This window comes from Epinephelus fuscoguttatus, linkage group LG11 (genome assembly GCF_011397635.1).
Source record: "Epinephelus fuscoguttatus linkage group LG11, E.fuscoguttatus.final_Chr_v1".
Lineage (NCBI taxonomy): Eukaryota > Metazoa > Chordata > Actinopteri > Perciformes > Serranidae > Epinephelus > Epinephelus fuscoguttatus.
In genome coordinates this window covers 32,387,341-32,410,032 of record NC_064762.1, presented here as the reverse complement: position 1 = coordinate 32,410,032, position 22,692 = coordinate 32,387,341, and the positions used below count along the sequence as shown (strand labels likewise).

Here is a 22,692-nt window from a genome sequence, read left to right as displayed (position 1 = left end):
AACGAGCAGAGAGATGAGTGAAACATGGAATGCTTTTATTCGTCTGTTAGAGAGATCAGCGTTAGAAAAGTGACAGTGGACGAATGCAGTGCTTCCCGAGGAATGATTGTAGTGTGTGGAGAGAAACAGATGGGAGCAGGTGCAGGACATTTTCTTGTACATTTGAGGAAATATTGTGAGGTCATCACTCAGATGTTAAAACCACTACTAAGGTCATAATCATGGGCAAAACTAAAAATGTGGGCCCCTTTAAACAGCATTAATAGACAAGAAAACACCTCGTCTAACCTGGTTTTCCATGCATCTTGAAGGCATTTATTTGTTTACATGCATTTTCTGTCTCTGTCTGAACCTGAACTGATCCAATTTAAATGTAAATTAATTGTTCAGTCCTTTTACTACATGTATTTGATGTTACAGGTCGCATCAGACAGAAGTAGGAAATAGGATAACAGGTAAAATGTACATTTCTGTTTTGGAAAGCCTAAATTGTTGGTCAGAAAGTCTTATTAGTCAATTGACTTACACCTCCGTTGTTTCCATGACAACTAGAGTTACTGAAATCTATTATTAAGAGTTACTTGTAGTCTAGACGTCTTCAAAAAAAAAAAAAAAACAACAACACATGCTCTATACCGCAACGTCTAGACATCTCTTGACCTGTAGATCAGCAAATCAAAACTCTTTGTTTGTGGTTGCTGTCAGCTCGACTGTCAGACCTTCAGCGTATCTTGGGTGCATTTGTTTGTTGCTTTCGAGCCAGCTTTCCTGCTTGTTAATGCCATTTCTAAAAGGGGATCAGCCACTTTGCAACAAGACAGATCTTCATGCTTTCAGACATTCTAAGTCACTGTTTTGCTGTGCAGAGAGGAGCGTCGAAGGGAATAGAAAGCTCAGAAACAAACTTGGCAACCTCAGGTGTATACAGGTGTAACGTCACAGCAGATTGTCTTTAAATGGTTCATGTACCCGTCAAAGGAGGCTTGGTTTTTTTGTTGTTGTTTTTTTCCCCCCTTAGCTTAGTTTGCGTGATTTATTGCTTCTCGTGCTCGAGCCACTGAAGTAGAAACTGTTCTTTCAAAAATAAACTTTTGCATTCCAGTTGGAATATCACCATTGGGAGTATAGAAATTATTCAGTGTTGAATGAATGTTCCAGTTCAAGGCTGAGTACCAGTGCATCATACAGAGTTAATGACATGCTCAATAGCTTCTCACACGGCAGAAAAATGTCCAATCGTACATGAGAATTTTTTTAAACATGTCTGGATCAAAAGATATTTTTAAACACAGAGCCAGATGTAGTGATTTTATCAATTAATGTCAATGAACATGTGAAACTGCCTTGGGAATCACTGCATTGGCTAATTATGTTTCCTCATGTAAAAATATCAAATTTGAAAACTAAAAGATGGGATGGTATTTGCAGTGCTGATCTGGTCTCAAACAGCCCGCGAGGAGTTGCATAATTATTTCACATTTTCTGCTTTGCTTAATAAATGCAGAGAAAAAAACTAATCATGGAGCTGAATTACTGCTCTGGCCAAAAAAAACCAGCATGGGCTTAAAGTTTCAAGCCATGTTTGGTCTCAAAGTCAAACATTTTTTGGACCTTTGTCATTAGCTTTACACATTAAATCACACATACTGACAAGAAAAGAGGAATCACTACATGAACAAATCAACGAGGTCTCAAGTTACATTCGGTCAGAAAGACAAAAGGTAAATAAAAAAGTAAGTATTAGCAAATATTTGACTTAATTCTGAGTGCAGTCACTCATGCAGCACTGCCTCACGGTGAGCGCTGACAGCTCCTTGTGCAAGTGTTGTTCGCCCTGTAAAAACCACATGAAGACAATGTAAACAGCAGGGTTTAAGTCGGAGAGGGATCACCAGCTAGCTGTTAAGATGGAAGCGACACACCAGTGAGACTTCAGTGTAATGATCAGGAATGCATAATTACAGAGGAATTAAGTTTTCTTGTTTGGGGAGGCAGCTTTAAACGAAACAGAAAGTCCTACTTCTGGCTTTTAAACCCTGTTAAAGTAGTATTAAGGCCTCGTAGTTAGACTTGCAGAAATGTTACAGAGAACAGAATTCCTTGGAAAACAATACCGGATGTGATAATTTAGTATGATTTTTCTGCATAGGGTTCAATGCAAGACTTCCTGCCCTCGCCCCCTTCCCCCCTTCGAGGAACTGAAAGCCAGCAAGAACAAAAACAACAACAGAAAAGAAACAAAAGGACAGTTGAGAGAAATCACTGTTCACGTGAATGCCCCGCAGTCAGAACCTGGTGTAGTACGCTCAGACACCATCTGTGTTAGGTAGCTGGTGCATTTGTCCCTTTGTTTGCAGTGAGAAGCCCCCATCCCTGGGCCCCGTCACTTGAACATGCTCTGTAGCATCGCTGTGGCGTAGGTGGGGCGCGCCTGCCGGCTCTCGATGGCGCTGCGGAGGTACTGGATCCCACCGCAGCGCTCCCAGATCTCCTCAAACTGCCTGGGGAGGATCTCGGCTCCTCTCTTCCTCGACAGACCCGTCTCCTCCAGGCTCAGCTCGCACATCTCCATGTCGTCCTTTCCTGTAACATGAAAATATGCTTCAGCAACATGCAGATGTCATGTTATTTCATATTTAATTAAAGAGGCCTTGAAAATGCCAGTTTAACTCTTCCATAAAATATTAAGTCGAACTTCCCTCTCTGTAAAAAGAAGTGACATATTTTGGACAATCCCATAAATACCAAATATACCAACATGTTCCTATTATAGTGACTTTTTCTATATACTTTACTATGACTATATTTGACATATTACACTGACTTTTTCTACATGCTATACCATGACCTTTTAAACAAACTATACTATGATCTTTTTTTTCCCCTCAGAATAAATATTTTTTACATATTATATACATTTTTTACATACTATACTATAACCTTTTTTTTTAACATACTATACTATGACCTTTTTTATACATACTATACTATGACCGTTTTTTTTACATACACAACATTTTTTACATTTTATACCATGACCTTTTTAAACATACTATACTATGACTTTTTTTTACATTCTATACCATGACTCTTTATATATACACATTTATCTGCACGTTTCCATTAATTGTGTAGCCGGTGAAATAAGTCTCTGGTGACTGCATGGTGGACTGTCGCTTCACAGGCACAGCCGACTCTGCCTTCTGATCTGACAGTATGTTGCTTTTCTCCAAGTCATTGAGCACCACTGATGAAACACTGACAAACCTGGATGTGTGCTCAGATGGATTCAGCTTCTCCTCTCCCTCATCGTCCTCTGATGACCATTCATAGTTCAATTCAAAACTTATTTTAGGAAATAAATCCATATTTTTGGCTGTTTGACAGTGGATGAATTAATTAGCCTACAACGCAACTGCTAATAATATGACTTTATTTTAATATACTATGACCTTTTTTTTTTTTACATTCTATACCATGACCTTTTTTAGGATCCTATACTATGACCCCCCTTTTTTTTTTTTTTTTTTTACATACTATACTATGACCTCTTTTTATACATACTATACTGACATTTTTTTTACATACTATACTATGACCCTTTTTTTTAGCATACTATACTATGACCTTTTTTTACATACTAAACATTTTTTACATTCTATACCATGACCTTTTTTAACATACTATATTATGACTTTTTTTTTTTAATATACTATGACAATTTTTTTTACATACTATACTATGACCTTTTTTTTTTTTTACATACTAAACATTTTTTACATTCTATACCATGACCTTTTTTTTTACATTATATACCATGACCTTTTTTTTTACATTCTAAACCATGACCTTTTTTAACATACTATACTATACTATGACTTTTTTTACATACTATACTATGACCTTTTTTACATACTATATTATGACTTTTTTTTAATATACTATACTATGAACTTTTTTTTAACATAATACTATGACCTTTTTTTTACATATTATTCTGACTTCTTTTTTTTTTACATACTACACCACAACCTTTCTAAACATACTACACTATGACTTTTTTTTCATTCTGACTTTTTTTAAGTTTACTATACTGTAACTTTTTTTACTACATACTGTACTGACTTTTACCTACTAAACTGACTTTTTTTTCTGCATACTTAACATTATGTAATATGACTTTTATTTCTAACATTCTATAACAGGACTTTTTTCTACATACCATTTGATGACTTTTTTTTTTTTTTTTACAAACTACGATAACTTTTTTTTTACATAACACACTTTATTTTTTAAAATCATAAAATACTAAGACTTTTTTGCATACTACACTTTGATTTTTTTACGCACATCTCTATGAGTTCTTTTACCTACTATACTATGACTTTTTCTTAAAAAAATATTATACTGACTTTTTTTTTTTTTTTTTACATACTCTACCAAACCACCACCTTTTTACAAATGCTGTAATGCCTTTTTTGTGAATCATTTTGTGAAAAGTAATATTATGGCTTATTATAATGATGCTTATTATGTTTTAATGCCCTACTTTGCAATAACATTTTTTCAGAATGTTTTGTAGTAAGTTTAAAGAATGTGTAGGAAAAAGACAAAAGTAAGACGTTTCTCTTACAGTTTACATCCATGTCTGTGAAATCATGGATGATTCACACTCAACAGCACAGAAGATCTGTACAATCAGCACAGTTTCAAGGTGGACACCCAAGATTAGAGTCACTGATTCAGTACCAAATGGCTCCCCTGAGATATTCCTGTTCCTGAGATATGACAGTGAACAATGTTCAGAAAAGTGTTTTATGCAGCACATTATGATGTCACAGTAAAGTTGACCTTTGACCTTTTGGATATAAAATTTTCATCACTTCATTATTTTATCCTATTAGACATTTGTGTGAAGTTTCGTCATAATCAGCACATGAATTTTATAGCCTAAAACATATTTTGTGAGGTCACACTGACCTTGACCTTTGATCACAAAATTCTAATCTGTTTATTTTTCAGTCCAAGTGGATGTGTCAAATATCCAGAAATTCCCTGAAGGTGTTCTTTAGCGATAGTGTTGACAAAAGGGGACAGTCATACTGACCTTGACCTTTGACCACCAAAATGTAATCACATCACTGTTGAGTCTAAGTGAATGTTTGTGCCAAATTTGAAGAAATTCCCTCAAGTTGTTCTTGAGATATTGTGTTTATGAGAGTGAGATGGATGCAAGGTCACAGTGACCTTGTCCTTTGACCAATGACCACCAATAACTAATCAGTTCATCAATGAGTCTAAGCGGACATTTGTGCCAAATATGAAGACTCTACGTACACATGTGTGGACAACCTGAATACATAATGGCATGAAAAAGTTGTACTGTCTCCATAGCCCAAGTCACAGTGCTCCTTTAAACTGTTGGTGTGGGGAATTTTGGACTTTGTTTTTCTGTATCCTGAATTAAAAGTGTTGCAGCCGGAACAACTGAACTTCAGCAGACTAAATATTTCATTCCCTGAACTCAACAATGGCAACTTACATTCAGTCAGTAAGTACAGGCAATAACAAGTTCCAGCAGTGTTTGCCAACTGCTATATGAGGTAGTTAGTCATCCACATACTGCTGCCTGTGAACACTGCTGCTCCAAAAAACAAAATATTTTACTACAATATGTGCTTTTTGTTGATAGACACTTATAAAAATCACACAGCGACATGGTTTAATAAGCACAGAGCTCACAAACATTCCTCAACCCACAGACGTCTGTAATCCTCCAAGTCAAATAAAGTCAGGACAAATGATGGTACAAGTCAGAAGGCTTTAACTCGTTGACACATATGCCGAGACAGATGGGTAAACAAAACTAGTTCTCTCTTTTAGTGTTATGTTTTGACTCATCATTTAGCACAATCTGTGCTTTTATAGCTTGTTGTGGCACAAACACTGTCAACACCCTAAAAGGTGCTTTATGTATTTGAAGTTGAACCCTAATACGCAGGGGAGGGTCATATTAATTATGATTCTAATAGTATGTTAACTGTAATCTCAACATTTTATTTATGTTAAACATTTCTTAATGGAGGGTTTCCTTTTGCTTTGAAGGTTGTCGAACTGTCTGCACTATAGATTGCTCTGAAAACTTGATGTCCTAAACTCTCTTTGCTCTACATATAAAGAAATGTCATGTAACATGAACGCTGCACATTTATCACCATCATGTCCTGATGAGAGTTGACAAGAGCTGAAACCAACCATCCTCATGGGAAACGTTCACAAATCCTGATCGATGATTTGCATTGTCTAACACTGAACTCTAAAAAAAAAAAATAGCCTCACATCCGTTATAGCTGCCCGGCAGTGGAAGACCAGGCAGTGAATTAGATGAACAGATAAGATGATGAATCTGCTGTACTATCACGAAGTCAAATTCCTGAGCGTTTATTAAAGCCGCCCAATGAAGTGTCACTTTTGATTTCTTTTGTTTTCTCTTGAAGTATCGACTTCTTCTTGAACTCTCCCTTCTTCCCTTCCTCACTCTGTGCTTCCTTCAGTCCCTCCTCCCTTCCACTGTTTCTCCTTCTGTCCTTTTCCTGCTTTCTTCCCTCATTTTGTCATTCATCCACTTAATTTGTCATAACTTCCACTATGTACCTGTTGGCTAAACAGCAGTCAGAGCTTTATTCTTTCTCTTCCTTCTTTCTCTCAGTCCCTCCTCAGTCTCCCATCCCTCATCACACCTCATTGCTGTACCGACCTGCCACCAGCACGATGGGATGTTTATCCGGGTGCAGCTCCATCTGCCTGGCGATCCAGGGCCCGTCGAAGTGAGCGTACCACCAGCCCTTCTTCTTGTTCTGGGGGTCTTTGTACTGGTCGCCCGGTCGGATGAACGGGATACGGAAGTAACGCTGCTGCCGGTTCATCGCCACCTCGTACTGCCGGGCCGGAATGGGCGGGGCTGGGTTTTGCTGGGCTGTTGATCAGTTAAAGCAAAGAAAAAAAAGTTAGGATGTCTTCCACAGATGATAAGCAACCAATCACGAGTCAGTGACCATGTTTACATGCAGCCAGGGGCAGTTAATGGGAAAGGTGGCCAAAATTTACTTAGCAACAACCTTATGCCTGAATATCAGCCTGTGTATTAACTCATGGAGACTGCACCTCCACCAAAGACCTGTCCTACTGGTTTTATCTTTACAAGCTCCACTAGGTGCCAGTCTGACCTCCTCACAGAAGACAAAAGAAGTTCATAGGAAAATAAAGTGTTGCAGGAGTGTTTTCAGTGCACGATAAAAGCAATGTGATGTGCTGCATTTCAGTTACTATGTAGCATAGTTGGAAATTTCAGTTTTCATCATTTCAGATAGAATTTTAATAGATAACCTTATGTCCAAAACTAATTTCAACAACCTAAAATGTAGAATGGTCTCAGACACCTCTTCTATACTGTACTGAGACAAGATAAATTAAGATTGATTTTTGTTTTTTCCACTTCACATTGAGCTGAGGATTATATTTATTATTGGTACGGGTATTTTGTTGCTCATGACTTTTGTATCGAATGTGTCCCTGTGTGTCACTGTCTGCTGGTGTGACTAAATATCATGAAGAAAATAAAAATCTATGAATAAAAATAGTGAAGTAATGATATTTTTAATAAGGTGTAATCCTCCATTTAATAAGATTTAGAATTTACGACTACGAGAATGCTCAAAAATTAAGTTTGGTGGCTTTGGTGACTCAGAGTCTTGTCCTCAGATAGAAAAACACAAGCATAGAGACTTGAAACAAGAGGTAACAACTAGTGTGGTTTGCACAAAGGTAACAAAATCCAGCTACCAACACCTCTAACACTCACTGATTAACACAGTTTACCTTGTTTTAATGCCATAAAAACAAAACAAAAGTGAAAAAAACACTTTTGAGTGTCGAGTACCTGTTATTTTTCTGGACTAGTTGCCTGGCAACCTTTCAAATGAGATATGACGTGTTAATTAGTGAGCGCCATCTTCTCACAGCATTAGAATATAAGACTTTTGACCCTGACCTGTCCGTAGCATTAATAAAGTAAAGTATTACAGCCTCACTCCTACATAGGAGAACTTTTAAAGGCAGTCATTCTGAAGTTGTTAATACACAGGCGAATGCACTGGAATAAGGCTTATATGGGAAAAAAAACACCACAAAAAAAAAAAAAAAAAACATGGAACAAAGAACAAGCATGTTGAAACATCTGTTGACTGGGATCATGTCTTCTCACTGCATGTAAACATGAAGCCCTGCTCCGCTGTTCTCAGATCAGAACTGAATGATAAACCCATGGCCTGCCCTCTATGTTTGAGTCAGTGAGTCCTGCTGTTAGAGGAGGGTCAGCAGAGATCACAGCAGTGCTGATGACAGAGGGAAGAAATCAGCGAGACAAGCACGGCAGATGTTTATGAAGGGGTTTGCAAACTCGTGAAACATAAATCATGCATTATTTGCATTTCTGTCTACGAAGTGGAGCGTAAAATAAGGATCTACAGAGACTGAGGAAGCTTTGCTACATGATAAAGAGACTCAGGCTGCAAAAACACTCATTTTAATAAGACCATTTATCTTGTTTTCAGTTTTAAAACCAATAAATCTGCATTGAAAATCACTTGTTTCCAAAGCAGCTCAGCTTGTTCAAAGGATTTTCTCATAAGTAATAAGGTGTTAAATGAAGTGGCCTGATTTCATAGTCTTTATTCCAGGTTTTTAAAGCTGTGTGATGAAAACAAGGACTCTTTTTGGCATGTTAAAAATACACAGTTTTAAAACAGATTCCAAGATTTCAACACCTTGTTAAAATGAGTCTTTTTGCAGCATCTGAAAACATGAACCAACCATCTGTTTCACAGCAACACATCCTTTCACCATCACCAACAAAATGGCGCCCTCACACCACCCTCCAAAAGAACTGCACCTCCCAACACCCACAACTTCTAGAAAGGGAAAATAAAATCCCTAAAACTTCACCGACAAAATAAATCAGCCTGTTTCTGTTTAGAAAAAGCTAGAAATGGAGAACTGTTCTAGCGAGAGGCACTTGAACTCAACTCCCTGCTGGATACTCTCAGGTTTTTGATTACTGCTTGTCGTACTTCCTGACTTGCTGCTACAGAGTGCCCGAGTTCCTTTAGTGACTCACTGAAGGGTCGAGAGCTACATTCAGGTTTCAAGGCTGACGAAAACAAGGGGACGCGTGACCCGTTCATACGGATAAAGATCATCACACTGTGGCAGCGTCGTGAGGAAGAAACACCAGCTGAGAAACACACACCCTGCTCTGTCCAACACTCCAGACTTAAATAGGTGACTGTGGATTCAGTTTATGTATTTTTGTCTGCACAAGTGTCTCATAAATTTATCTCTGCTGATAATATGATATAATATTCTATTTCTGCCAGTCAAGGTTACACCTTCATCTAATATACCTTTTCAGCTATGAATGAACAGATAAATCTACCTAAAAGAGCTCAAATGTATTTACAACTTCAAAGGTTAAGTTCATCCAAATTGTAAAAAGAAAAAATTATGTTACATATTTGATTGGTTTTGGATCAGTCATAATGATGGTCAAGGTAGTTTGTAATGCAATACTTTGAAAAATGTAACAGCAGCTTGTTTCTGCGAGAACAGTGCTCATGGTGTCCAAGTGATGTTGGCTAATCCACAGACTTTACTGACATTTGCAGTGGGAAGTGTTTTCCAAAAGACAATGAAAATCCTAATATCATGGTCTGGTCACACCAGCATTTGAAATGCCAAAATAAAATATTCAAACAAATCCCACGCAATTTTGCTCACCCTTTTGACAGTGTTGACCTTTGAGGGAACTTAGAGTCTAAAATCTAGGAAGCTAATAGACCATATGAGCTCGAATTACCTTCATAAACTTCATAAACTGGTCCACAGCAGAGGAATACTGTGTAGATATTGACGACTTTGGAGTTGATAATACAAATACTTCTGCTTTTCATAAAACTATGTGAAATTAATAGCAACAGAACTTGCCACTTGTAACGAACTGACACAAGAAAGTGCCAAAACTGCAGTTCCTCTAATGGCCACTTGAGGCTGGCTTTAAAAGTGAGTTAATCCCCATAAACCCCCATGTTAAAATTCCCAGCTTTACAGCAGTATTTAACATGTTTACATCAGGTTTTGGTCTCTACAGCTAATTTCTCCATCCATGACAACTGTTAGTGAGTGAAGTTTTTATACAACTCACCTGTTTAAATTTGTTAAGGCATAAAGTTATGCATAAATTGGGGTGGAGTTGCTTAGAGAGACAGGCTGTCTGCAGGTAGTGTCCTCAGCTCCACAGCTCCACCCTCTCATCTAAATATGGTCACTTCTGTTTCCAAAAGAACAAGGTGGCAATGGCAGGAATGCAGAACTTTAGACTCAAAACAGGAGTCCACAAACCAATGGGTGACGTCATGGTAGCTACACTCATTATCTTATACAGTCTATGGTTAGAGTGTTGATTCCCTGTTCAATAATACTGTAATTACTGAATAAAATAATGAACTATCCCGAGAACAAAATGTCAGGGGAGAGTATGTGGCTCAGTGACTGCTGGTTAGGGTGTGAGTGGTTAACTCACCAGTAAACAGTGGTTTGCCAACTAGCTCGACATGTGTTCACTTTGGTGCCAAGCCTCAAACAAATATTTTATGAAAATGGCACTTTCTGGTGTGACACTGTGTCCTAACAGCAAGCGAGCAGAAAACTATCACGCTGTATCACATTACATCGGACAATCTCTGTTCACACTGGATTTGTTTAATATGGAACTCTGTCACATCATTTAAACCCATCACTTACCTATCAGCTGTGGTCTCAGAATAACCACTGAGAAGATGGGTGAGTATGTACTTCCCTGTTAGCTTGTTTTACGAAATGGAGATGGAGGTATGTTATAGAATGGTACTGTAGCTATGATAATGATATCTATACGTTTTTTTCGCAACAGTAGTGTTGTGAGTATGAATAATAAGCCTATACAATACTTAAAACGAGAAACGCTCAACTCCCTGGCTACCTCCCTCAAGCCAAATGAACTTATTTAGCTTTTTGTAGTGAAACGAGAAGGTATCACATCGATAACTCCTCATTTCAACCTCATGAATCAGCCATTTCTCGTCTTCTGCGGCACTTTCAACACAAGCAACAAGAATAAAATAAAAACGTGGTGTCTGACAAAAGTTTCACTCAAAACCGTGCACTACATCGGGCTGCGTCCCGCTACATTGTAAGCAGGCAGTAAGGACAGTCAAATAGAAAACAATGCAATCAATCTGATTTCGTCAGTGATGCTCGCTTGCGTCGCATCCAGTTAGGACACAGTGTGAGAGGTTTTGAGATAGTGTCATTATAGTTTTTTTTAGCAAAGCCTCCAACCAAATTCTGCATTTGTATTTGGGTGTCAGTAGAAATCTGACAATATCAAAACCTGAGCAAACAAGACTGAAACATTATTTATTAATTGATATATATATTTTGAGTGGTAGTATAGGAGTGAGTGAATGACTTAATGAGTTGCTGTGATTTGGGTGAACTGACCCTTTAAAGAACTGCGTTCAGGAGTCTCAACAATCGTTACGAGGCTGAACAGATGACAGTAGAATTCTGAATGACGCATTAAATTTGCTAATTTTCTCACCAAATGTAAACATAAACATCACCAGATTTAATCTACCCAAGCTTCAGAATTCACACAGACCCTCGTCAGTGTGTGCCGGCTGCAGGTACACACACAGATTGGTAGTCAGCACTGGGTGTCTCATATGGCTGAATGGGCTGTTATGTATCTAAAATCTTCATTAAGTCAGGAGTGAATGGAGTGAAGCGTCTGCTTGCTGCTTCAACGACGACACCTTTTACAACATTTCTCTTCCAATCAGCGAGTGCGGCGGCCTTTTTCCTCCCGTCACGCTCCCGTGAACGTGATGCTATCTGCCGCCAAACACAAGCCAGGCAAACTGCCCTGAACGCCTCCTGTCCTTCTCTCTCTCTCTCTCTCTCTCTTGCTTCCTTTCTTGAGAATTCCTCCATGTGGGAGTATCAATAACAGCAGTCTTAAGAGCTCGCAGGAATCACCTCGGCTCTTTATCAAAACGTTATAGCCGTCTGGGAGGCGTCTCACAAATGGGGCAAGAGCTGGCACCCGGTGCACTGGTCATGAAGACGAAACGGCAGCTTTGTGCCTCGAAATCACTCAAATAATCTCTTCCACACACGTCTCAATAGAGGCAGTGGTTGCCATGGAAACCCATTCACCCTCCTCCTCCTCCTCCTCCCCCACCGAAAGGGAAACTTTTCCATCAAACTGAGCAGCACAAACCCAAGGCAAACAGTGATCCCAGTTAGGAGCAGACCTCTACCATGTTGGGGGTGGGGGGGTTAGGGTTAATGAGGGAGGGGTGTAGCTCTGCGGTTAGTAGCGTTACACACTGGAGTACCACTTACATGCTGTTTTCACAGGTGGTGCATGATCTGAAAGTAAACATGCCAGGTTACACGGACGTACACTGCAGGAAGTGATGCAACACAGCAGCAACAGTGAAACAAGAGAGATGTTTGTAGTTTGACATGATAACATGTAACGAGTCGGACAAGACGAGAGAATGAAGACAGAAATACTGCTGACGTACATATAGGATGATAACTAACATGGCTGCCAGTAGTCCTAATGACATCGTCTATTGTGACATGTGGTCAGATATGGCGATAAAAGGGTGAGAAGAAAGAATAAAATGTGTTCAGTTTACAAAGTAATTACACCTCAGGAGATTCTTCAGAACATATGCTGGAAATATCACTTATATTCAGCTGAGAGCCACAGACAGGAAGTCAGAAAGTTTTGAGAGACGCACTTACACATTGTTGATTTAGGTCTTTCATGGGATTTGGTGACAGTAAGACATTAAAGACTGACACAAGCTTTAACCTTTCAGATGTAAAACCTTTATATGTGAACCGACGACGCGCTTTAGAGAACAGCCATATCTCTGGGTCCAGATGTCAGTGTGGCGACCTGTTAGCTTGGATTTAGGAGTTTTGTTTCAGCAAGCTTTTAAACAAAAGGCCTTTTTGATGTTTTTTAACAACACAGCATGACGAAGCTGAAGCCTTCATCCCAAGTTGACTTACTGTTGCTCTTTCCCCTCCATTTCCTTCGTGTCATTTCCCCGCAGATTCCAAACTCCTCCTGGAGTCATTGCTTCAGTGGTGGAGACATATAATATAAACGTATATCTGAGAGGCCTCAAATCCAGGCTTGGATCTTTGTCACTTATCTTTCCCCTGGCCTTTATCCCTCAAATATACGCCATCTCTCGAAAAAATGTGAGCCATAAAAAACAGACAAACTGAGCCCTGGAATGATGACTGACCCCATAGCGCCATGCGTGGGAGTGTCTCGGCGAAATTTACTTAAAATATAATATTCTTTAATCTAGACAGCACTCATAAAGTGCATACTGGTGTCAAGGCTGCAGTCTGCTAATTTACAGTCAATTAGTTTTTAAGTTTGGTTGGACTGAAGAGACGAGCACTTGAAACTCATGTAAAGTTGAGGCTCATTTGAAAAGTATTAGGGGGCTTAACTCTACATAACAAGTGGCCATGGCTAACTAAGCTTTACCCATAGAACACTGAAGTTTACACAAAAAACATTTTCTTGAAGGGACTACTTCACCACAGATTGTCATTCGTGTATTAATTACTTATCTAGTGTTATTTTGAATTCAGATTGTTTTTCTCACATACCCCCATGGTGAAAGAAGAATCCAAAAATGGAGAACGTTAGTCACAATCATGGATCGTGTTTCACAACAGCAAAACTATATCACACTCTCACCAACTCGTGCAGTATAATCCAACTCTCAGTTACCCAGTCTAAGGCTCAGTACTTCCCTAACACATACATTTTTGCCAAAAAATGTATATATTGGTTGATATATTGGTTGAAATGGAATATAATATGATAAGTATGTTTTCCTCAGTGTATAACCTTATGTAGATATTAATGGCTCATTCTGAGGTAACAAAAACACCTCAGAATGAGCCATTAATATCTACATAAGGAGTGGATCCTTGTCTACAGAGGTCACCACGTTGCATTGCAATGTTTCTACAGTAGCACAAATCAGACAAACCAAACACTGGCTCTAAAGGGCCATTTGCATTTTTGTGTCAGTCGCTATAGTTAACAGCACCACTGTCTCGAGAGCGTTGGAAAAACACACTGTTTTTTTTTATGTGAAACTGCTTTATTCAGTGTTTTACCAGTTTTAATCGCTGGGTCTGTTTGTTCTGGAGAGGAAGACACCTTTGCTGATAGTTCAGCTACTGGTTAAAACCTCCTGAATGTCTGGCTATTAAGTTATCAGAGAAATAAGGTGAGCACACATTAGGAGGTGCTGGGCAAGCAGGTTGTCTCTAACAAACAGCTTCAGGAAAAACACTGATGTGTAAAGTGAAACTGCTTTATTCTGTGTTTTTACCAGTTTTAATCATTGGGTCTGTTTGTTTTGGAAAGGAAAAGACCTCTGTGAATGATATCAGCTCCCGTTAAAACCTCCTGAATGATGAACACTGAAGGAATTCTAACTGGGAGAAGTTTCAGCTGGGTGTAATCTGCAGTCCTCACTGCTGGATACCACTAACCCCCTAAATCTTACACACTGTTCCTGTAAAACACTTGTACATAAACACTCTGACGTACAGTTGCTGTTTATGTGGAAGTGTTTTAAATAGTTAGGTTTTTTTTAAGCGAAAATGTATGCGTTTTGGAAGTACTGAGAATACAACTGGATGGATGAGACTTGGATTATACTGCATGAGTTGTGTGAGAGTTTGTAAATGGATGTTTGATATAGTTTTGTGAGAAAAACAAAGTTTTCTTCATGAATTCGATAAAACACAGGGTGAGTATTAATAGAAATAATTATTTGGAGTTTGAAGTCTTCCTTTTAGTAGCTTTTGAATAGATCGTACTAACAAAGAATCAAACTGAAAGATAAAGACATAGGACTCAAAACATATCTGAGATTTGGCTACTGACTACCCTAGGATTAATTAAATATTTAAGGAAAGGTTGATGACAGTGACAAAGGCCTCGGGACAGATTCTCATCACAGGTAATCATAATAATCTGTCACCTGACTTCACACGCAGAGCCAGGAGTCCTATTAATTATCAGTTGTGTGTCTGTGAGGCCGATAGCAGCAGGACGAAGCCGCGACTCTCAGATGGAAGCACAGGGACGAAGGATGAAAGTGGGTGTGTGGGCTCGCGGGCCAATCAGTAGTCTGAGCAGAGCACACAATAGACGGCTCCGAATAAGAGCTCTCCGTCGTCATGACAACTCGACGTGTGGCACAAGGAGATGTGGCGATGGCGGCGGAGAGGTGAGAGACAGGGTCCATTTGTTCCCTCGCGTTTGAACATTGTCTGGACTCAGAACAACGAGCATGGGTCACCATTCAGTGTCTTTAATATGCAGTGTTCTTACTAATGTCAGCTTTAAATGTGAAGGTTTAGTCCATATTTAATCACTGTGAAACATCAACACAGCATGTGACGACGTCAGGAGCCGGATGTATAAACCGTGTGCACATGCCATGTCTCCACATATTAACTGGTGCTGATAAAAGAAAAACCTGCAGTTCTTCTTTATGCACACCTCACAAGAGCTGGAGCTGTACATCAATAACAGACATATTCCCAGACTCAGTTTTTAATTTTGTGATACATACTTTTAATCATTTTATTTCCCTGCGTTAATGTTCTTTTTATGTTAGTGTGTATTGTGAAGGATTTAATAAACTAAAACTGAATCGACAGCTTTGCTTTAACTAAACTATTCATTACATTCTAATGTTTGACGATTGAGATATCACTGTTACTGGTACAGTAATGTGATTACTTCCTTCAGTAACAAGTAGTGTAAAGGATTATTTTTAAGTTCAGTAACTGTAAAAAAAGCAGTGCATTTTTAAACATAATTTAATGGGTCCAGTCTCCTATTTTTTCAAGACATTCACAATCATCTTTTTCAGGCTTGTCAAACCGTTTTCAGGGCATGAAAAATAAAAAGAATTTTTTTTAAATTTGTTCAAATAAATGAACACATGTAGTTTATGAAATGAGGATATCCCCCCAGTCAACTCAGAAACTATTAATGAGATAAGTATTAAACCTGGAACTCCTCAACAGGAACAGCCAGGGACTAAACTGCACTTGTAAGTATGCAAATGAAGTTTAAACAGCATCTCACTGTTGGAAAAGCAGACATTTCTTAAATCTTATTTCAATAAAACGTGTTGGTCCTCAGTCATCTAAAGAAAAACAATACAAAACTACACTAACCTTTGTTTAAAAATCCTAACAGCGCAGTAATGTGTTGCAATGACGTACCGTAGTCAGTGACAGATTTCGGCGCTCGCTGTGGCTCCGTCTCTGTGTTTCTCTTCTTGTTCTTTGACTTCCAGGCGTGGTACACTTTGAGTCGGCGGTGGAACTCCTCTCTGCAGGCGGCCAGCAACTCGATGTCTGCAGGAGACAGATTTAGAAAAATCAGCAAGAACAAATACTGAGACTATTATTGCAAGTAAATGTCAGAATTGTACTTTTTCTCCCCCGATCACGCGACCTTTAAGAGCACAGAATTTCCAGCAAGTTTACGATCATACCAACTTGGGATGGCAGCAGCTGGGCCTTTCAACAATTTATCCATGACTTTTAGCTTCCTATTTTCACTTTAAGTTCTCAGCTTCTTTCACCCGCAAAACCTGGTGTGAAGGTGTTAAAACTGACTCAGCAGCAGTGGGTTGTTAGTTATTGTGAAAATAAATCTATTAAATATCAGCCTCACACCAATTTGGAATCCAATTTGGAATTACTGCTCTAAAATAATCTGTATGCTGTACTTATAAGACCTCCCTTCACTGGAACTGAGGGCCTAACGCACAGGTGTCTACATACTTTTGGCCACACAGTATACGTTTGTCACTGATGAACGGGTGATAAACCTCACACAATTATTATCAACAGATATATTGACTTTTGTTCATTTCCGCTCCAACCTGCCACAGAGTTCATTAATATCTTCAAAGAAATCAATAGTGTCACACACACACACACACACACACACACACACACAGACTGACAAAAGACTTTAATGCAGCCCGCAGCATTAAGATAACACATTTCATCAGGATGATTCAGATAAATTACTTTAGTGGAAAAAAACATTCAATTTATCATCCGAAGCGCGAGGGCTAACAGTGTGCAATGAGATGCTTAATGCACACTAAGTGCTTAGGTAACGTCACCTGAACAAAAATACTTTGGAGGCAGACCAAAAAAAAAACCCGACTTCAATTTAGCGTGCTGAGCTGAAATCCCTGCAGAACGAACCAGAATGTGGCAGATGTCAACAACCCCTCGTCGCTCTGTTATGTTGGACTTTATTCTGCAGATCATCATGAGCGGCGGCCGTGATCGCATCAGTATTCAATCTCCCCCTCTGTCTGGGAGGCGAGGTGAGCGGCCTGTTAACAGCTAACACACTCATTTTCTGTGTGTTTATGTGCAGCAGCCCTGCAGGCTCCGCTTCTCCACACATTCATTTCTGAGATGCCACCGGGCGTCCGCGCTCCCCTCCCCGCCCTCGTCCTTCACGCTGCCTGCTGTGTGGATAAGGACAGGTGAGCTCTCGGGTTAAACTCAATATTATGAGAGGAAAACAGAGAGAAGAGGTGGATATTCTTCCCTGGCTCTTTTCTTTACCTCTGTCATTGAATCATAATCAGCCCAAGGAGGCACAAATATTTGTGCATTTGCTATCAGGGTGCCTTCGTTCTTTCATTTTACCTGCTGTTTTTTTAAAATGTCAGCTAACAAATAATTAATAATTACTACATATTTTACTCAAGTAAAAGTAGCAATGGCACACTTTAAGCCCTGCATTCAAAATGTTTGACAGTTTGATGTTTGTACCCTCAAATGAAGCTTAGAGACTGGAAACGGGTAAATAATTGGCCTGGCTCTGTCCAAAGGTACCAAAATCCACCTACCAGCACCTCTAAAGCCTCTAATATCATAGAGAAACTGAATTTGTTCCAAACTAAACAACTGGACATATTATTTTTACCTGATGATAGCGCTAGATGAAAAGTCAGAGGATCACCAGAGTGATTATGTATCCTGAGGGGAACATGAACAGTACCAAATGTTATGTTGACGAATCCAATGAATAGTTATTGAGATATTTTGGTCTGGACCAAAATGGCGGTCAGTGTAAAGGTTAAGTAGTTTGCTACAGTTTGATATGTCATCATGAGACTATCTGGCATTGTCATTTATTGTCTGACTAAAGCGGTACATCTGGTACAACTGAGGTATCATCATGATGAGTTTTTGTTAAAAGAGTTGTACTCGGTTGTGCTCGACCAGTAATACACTCCCACATGAGAGAAGTGGTCAGAAATGAGGCAGAGTTCACAGAAATAAAAGTGAGTGGTGTGGAAAGTGAAGCTGTGGCAGATATTTCTGTCAAAGCTGTCCACTTGGTGGAAATGAGACTAAATTACTCAAATTTTATAGCCTCACAGTACGAGGATGAAAACATAAAGTTGGTCTTTACAGTGGCGCTAAAGGAGAAATCATGGTGTTGTTGAAACCCAAGCCAGTTCATCCTATATGGAGCTGGAATGCGATCACCAAAATTCATGGCTATCTGCCAGATGTGTTTGTGTACAAAGTGAACATTGTCACCTGATGACAGAAAAGTTCATGTTCAAGTGCCCAAAATCAAAAGGATGAATCATCTGCAAAATCATCCTCTGAAGATCAAGAATATACATCGCAACTTTTAAGAAGATCTGGTCATTCTTTAAGATCCACCAAATTAGTTTTTAAGTTTTGACCTGATCTGGGGAGCGGGTGGAGAGGTTATTGTGGGTAGCTGAAGTTTAAACCAGTTCATCCTCTGGGGAGCTAAATTTGATAAGTATGTTTCATGGCGATCTCCCTATTATAACATATAACTTGATATCCATATATTGTGTACAAAGTTGACATTTTCACTTGAGGGTGGTGTTTAAGTGTCAAATCCTCTGTAGGGCAATGAATGTGCTGAGTACAAATTAACTAAGTTTTGATATTTCATGTGTACAAGTAATAATTTTGACCCTGATGTTAATGGAGTGACACAAAAGGCATTTAGATTAATTCTCTGGGGATTATGACTATTCATCACAGGATTTCAATTAAAGTTTTTCAACATACTTTTTTTTTTTCATGGGACAAAGTTGTTTATGAAGAGAAAGTTTAGATTTGATTAAACCACTGGTGGACAGATCATAGGTTTGTTGAAATGAAAATGGTTCATCCTCTGGGGAGTGATACTGGGCTCAACAATTGTCATTTGCAGATAATATAAGTAAAAATCAAGCATGCAGAGCCCATTTAAACACAAGGCTGAGGCTGCAGGAAAGGCCGGTGGTTGCCAGAACTGTTGGGGTTCATCCTCTGGGGACCATGAACACTCATGATAAAGTTAACAGAATTATAGCTTTTGGTTTGAGATACTTCATGGAGATACTTTCCATGAATTTGTCATGGGGAAATTTTGGCTTTGTGTCAGTGCTAAAACAAAACAAAATTATTCAAGATAATGCTCTAGGGACTATAAATATTCATGTCAAATTTACTGTCAACTGGCCTGCAGTTGTTGACATCTCAGTCCGGACCAGTGTTAAAACACACTGAAAAACTGATCTCCAGCCCTGTTTTTGGTACGGCAACAACTTAAAGAGTGTAAAACCTTGTATTATCACCATCATTATATGTACACCAGCACCAAATGTGATTATAGAGTGTGCCAGTAAACCCGGAACTCTGTTAGCGCTTTTAGCATTTACGGTTCTCTCATCTAAAAGTCAATACGTTTTTTGAATGGGATTTTGGTAAAATGCCTCAAATAAGGTCTGTGGTTAACAAAAGCTTAAGCGAGTTTCAGGTTTTGTTCTACGACATAAAACACGTCAGTAAACACCCTACTTGTGAATGTTGAAGCTTTTATGTGTCGTAAAAAAGGCAGTTACTAACAAGTTGCTCAATACGACTACAAACCCTGTCGGGGACATTAAACGTCATCACCCCTGAACAGGTGAGAGTGCTGGCAGTCCGCCATTACAACTTCTTATTTAGCTTAAACAGTCCGATTTCCCCATTATACAATGTTTTTAAAACAAAGCGGCCGAAATCAGTTGAAAGCTAAGTGGCGGTGACATCAAGAGTCATGCGACCGTGGAGTAGTCATGTAGTCCGTTAAAGCCTAATGTTAGCTTTTTACTTCTGGCAATCGCATTTAAGCTTCAAATGCGGTATGAAAGGTGTTCATATGTGAAGATTATCTCGCTGAACAAAACCTGTAAGTATCATAAACTTGTGTTAGCCACAGAGCTTATTTTCTGGCATAATCCAAAAGGCAATGCAAAAATCACATTCACTTTCTCTTCCGGGAACCAGCGTGATGCTAAAATTCCGGGTTTTGACGTCTGCCCTGGCACACTCTATGGGCGTACACTGCACTGTCTGCATATGCTGATGACACAAACTGCTGTGGTGACAAACTAAACCGTGACACTCACCACATGAGGTATTGATGGCGTCGCGCAGCTCAGCGTACTTCCACTTGCTCAGCTCGTACTTCTTGGCCCCGGCAGCAGCCTTGGAGGCCTGAACCTGTGGACCTCTAATGTGGGAAACAAGACAAGAGGGACAGAGCAAGTCAGCAACGAATACCTACCAGCAGTGAACTGTGGGAAGACCAGCAGCGGGGAATGTAAGAGGATGGGGTTATTCGCTTCATACTGAAGTGGGGTCAAACAGGATTTGCAAGTAACGTTTCATATTAACTTGTTAATAAGATGGGTGGAGTTTACATAAAGTGTCAGATGGAAGTATAACAGGTAATTTTAATAATAAATAGTGTGATGTGATTTAATTACCTCTGTTGTTCCCAGAAGTTTGACACCTACTGACTCCAACACATACTTTAAATCCTGTTAAATATATTCCATTTTTTTTTAAACTCAATTTTCTGATCATGGGGCTAAAATCATCTTGGTGTCAAAGGCTAAAAAGCAGCTCAGAAAGTATCTGAATCACCTTTTACATAAACTCCATCCATCTGAAAGTCATCAAAGTAACAGGAATAAGAATTTCAGGTTGAATACAGCAGTGGTTTGTTGTAGCTAAAGGTTCATTGCAGAAGGTGAAAGCGAGGGGAGAGAGGGGTGTCAGATGAGCAGCACTGTTGTTAAAAGGAAAGAGAGCGATTGCTACAATAGAACTATAGAGGGTATGAGATCATTAAAATGCATGCTGCTTCAGTCGCCAGGAAGTCAAAAAGCGCCTCTGGGATAACGCCGTGGAGTCACTGTGGAGTGGCAGCTCACTGCTAAATTATAAATGATGGTTGGACAGTATAAAGTGTAAAGCTCCTCTCCAGCTGTGGGCTGTGCTGTTGGCATGCTGCTTCTCTGCTGACAGGCCTGATTAATCCGTGACCGGGATTTGCCCTTTTTAGAACACTGGGAAGTTGGAGGTGGGACCCTGCTGGTTCTCTAATCCTATTGGGTGGCTCTGTGTCTAATGATTAGCGGGGTGCTGGCCTCGGACCCGGGGCGGCTGTACCGTGTTCCCAGAAAGCACACGTCAACTTTGGCAGCGAGCTAAGCGGCTGAGTGCTGCAGTCACCTGCCGGTTCTTCCTGTTGCTGTGTGTTTGAGGCGTAGTGAGAGCAGGCCTGAGCCAATTAGCCGCAGACAGACGAACAGAGGAAGCAGGAGGAGAGACTGGCAGGACTTCAGCTGACATCACTCATTCACACCAGCACTAATGCCCAAGAAGAGCACGTGGAAAATACCATTTATCCGCAGTAATCTGATGAGGAAGTGCTCACAAAGGTGCTGCAGTGTAACTGCGGCAGGAGGTTAGCTTTCCCCTGCTGACATCATCGGCTGTCAAAGGTTAAAAATCTCACAGCTCTGCCAGACAAATAGGTGATTTAGACAAGGTTTCTTTGAGCTTTATTATAATATACAAGTGCACTAAAAACCAAGTTAGTATTTCAAGAAGATAGTGCTTGCGAGATTGTAACTTGCCATCAGTCCTGGTCATATTGACGCTCTTTTGATACTTCTGAAAATTTTGTTTACAGCAGTTACATTCATAACAACAGCAGGAAAAAACTAATAATCAACCAATGTGTCACATATTTTCATGTATGATCTGTTGAAAAACAAAACAAATATTTTTACTGACATTGCAAACTTTTCTTTCTGTGGCTTTAGCTCAAATTTATATGACGAATCAAATGAACAGTTGGACCTTTGAACACCATCAAGTTGCTGAACTGGCCTGTAGAAGAGGACTGGTTGTACTGGGCAAATTGTATATCTGTGTGAATATGAATCAGGCTGCTGGTCAAAACTTTTCACTCCGGAACTCAGAAATATTGATCAGGCAGTGGCACCACTCCTGTTGACAGTAGCAACGCTGCCTAACTTTATCACTACAGTCACTAACGTACTATTGTTCACATTCCTTGTTAAGTTATTTAAATGTTTACTGCATTCCAAC

At 39.5% G+C, this 22,692-nt stretch overlaps 1 protein-coding gene across 6 annotated transcripts in view; it reads right to left on the bottom strand.

Annotated features, from left to right (window-relative positions):
* Positions 1 to 14: 14 nt before the first annotated feature.
* Positions 15 to 22,692, bottom strand: part of myo6a (myosin VIa) — a 185,631-nt gene continuing 162,953 nt past the window's right edge. For 4 of the 6 annotated variants that reach the window (XM_049590924.1, XM_049590926.1, XM_049590927.1 and 1 more), the window contains 5 exons: positions 20,697 to 20,800; positions 16,456 to 16,590; positions 12,502 to 12,528; positions 6,758 to 6,976; positions 15 to 2,583 (listed from right to left, as the gene is read on the bottom strand). In XM_049590924.1, the coding sequence (XP_049446881.1) occupies positions 2,384 to 2,583; positions 6,758 to 6,976; positions 12,502 to 12,528; positions 16,456 to 16,590; positions 20,697 to 20,800 (685 nt within the window). In that variant the 3' untranslated portion in view covers positions 15 to 2,383. The remainder of the gene's footprint in view (positions 2,584 to 6,757; positions 6,977 to 12,501; positions 12,529 to 16,455; positions 16,591 to 20,696; positions 20,801 to 22,692) is intronic. The other 2 variants (XM_049590925.1, XM_049590929.1) reach the window with 1 other exon arrangement.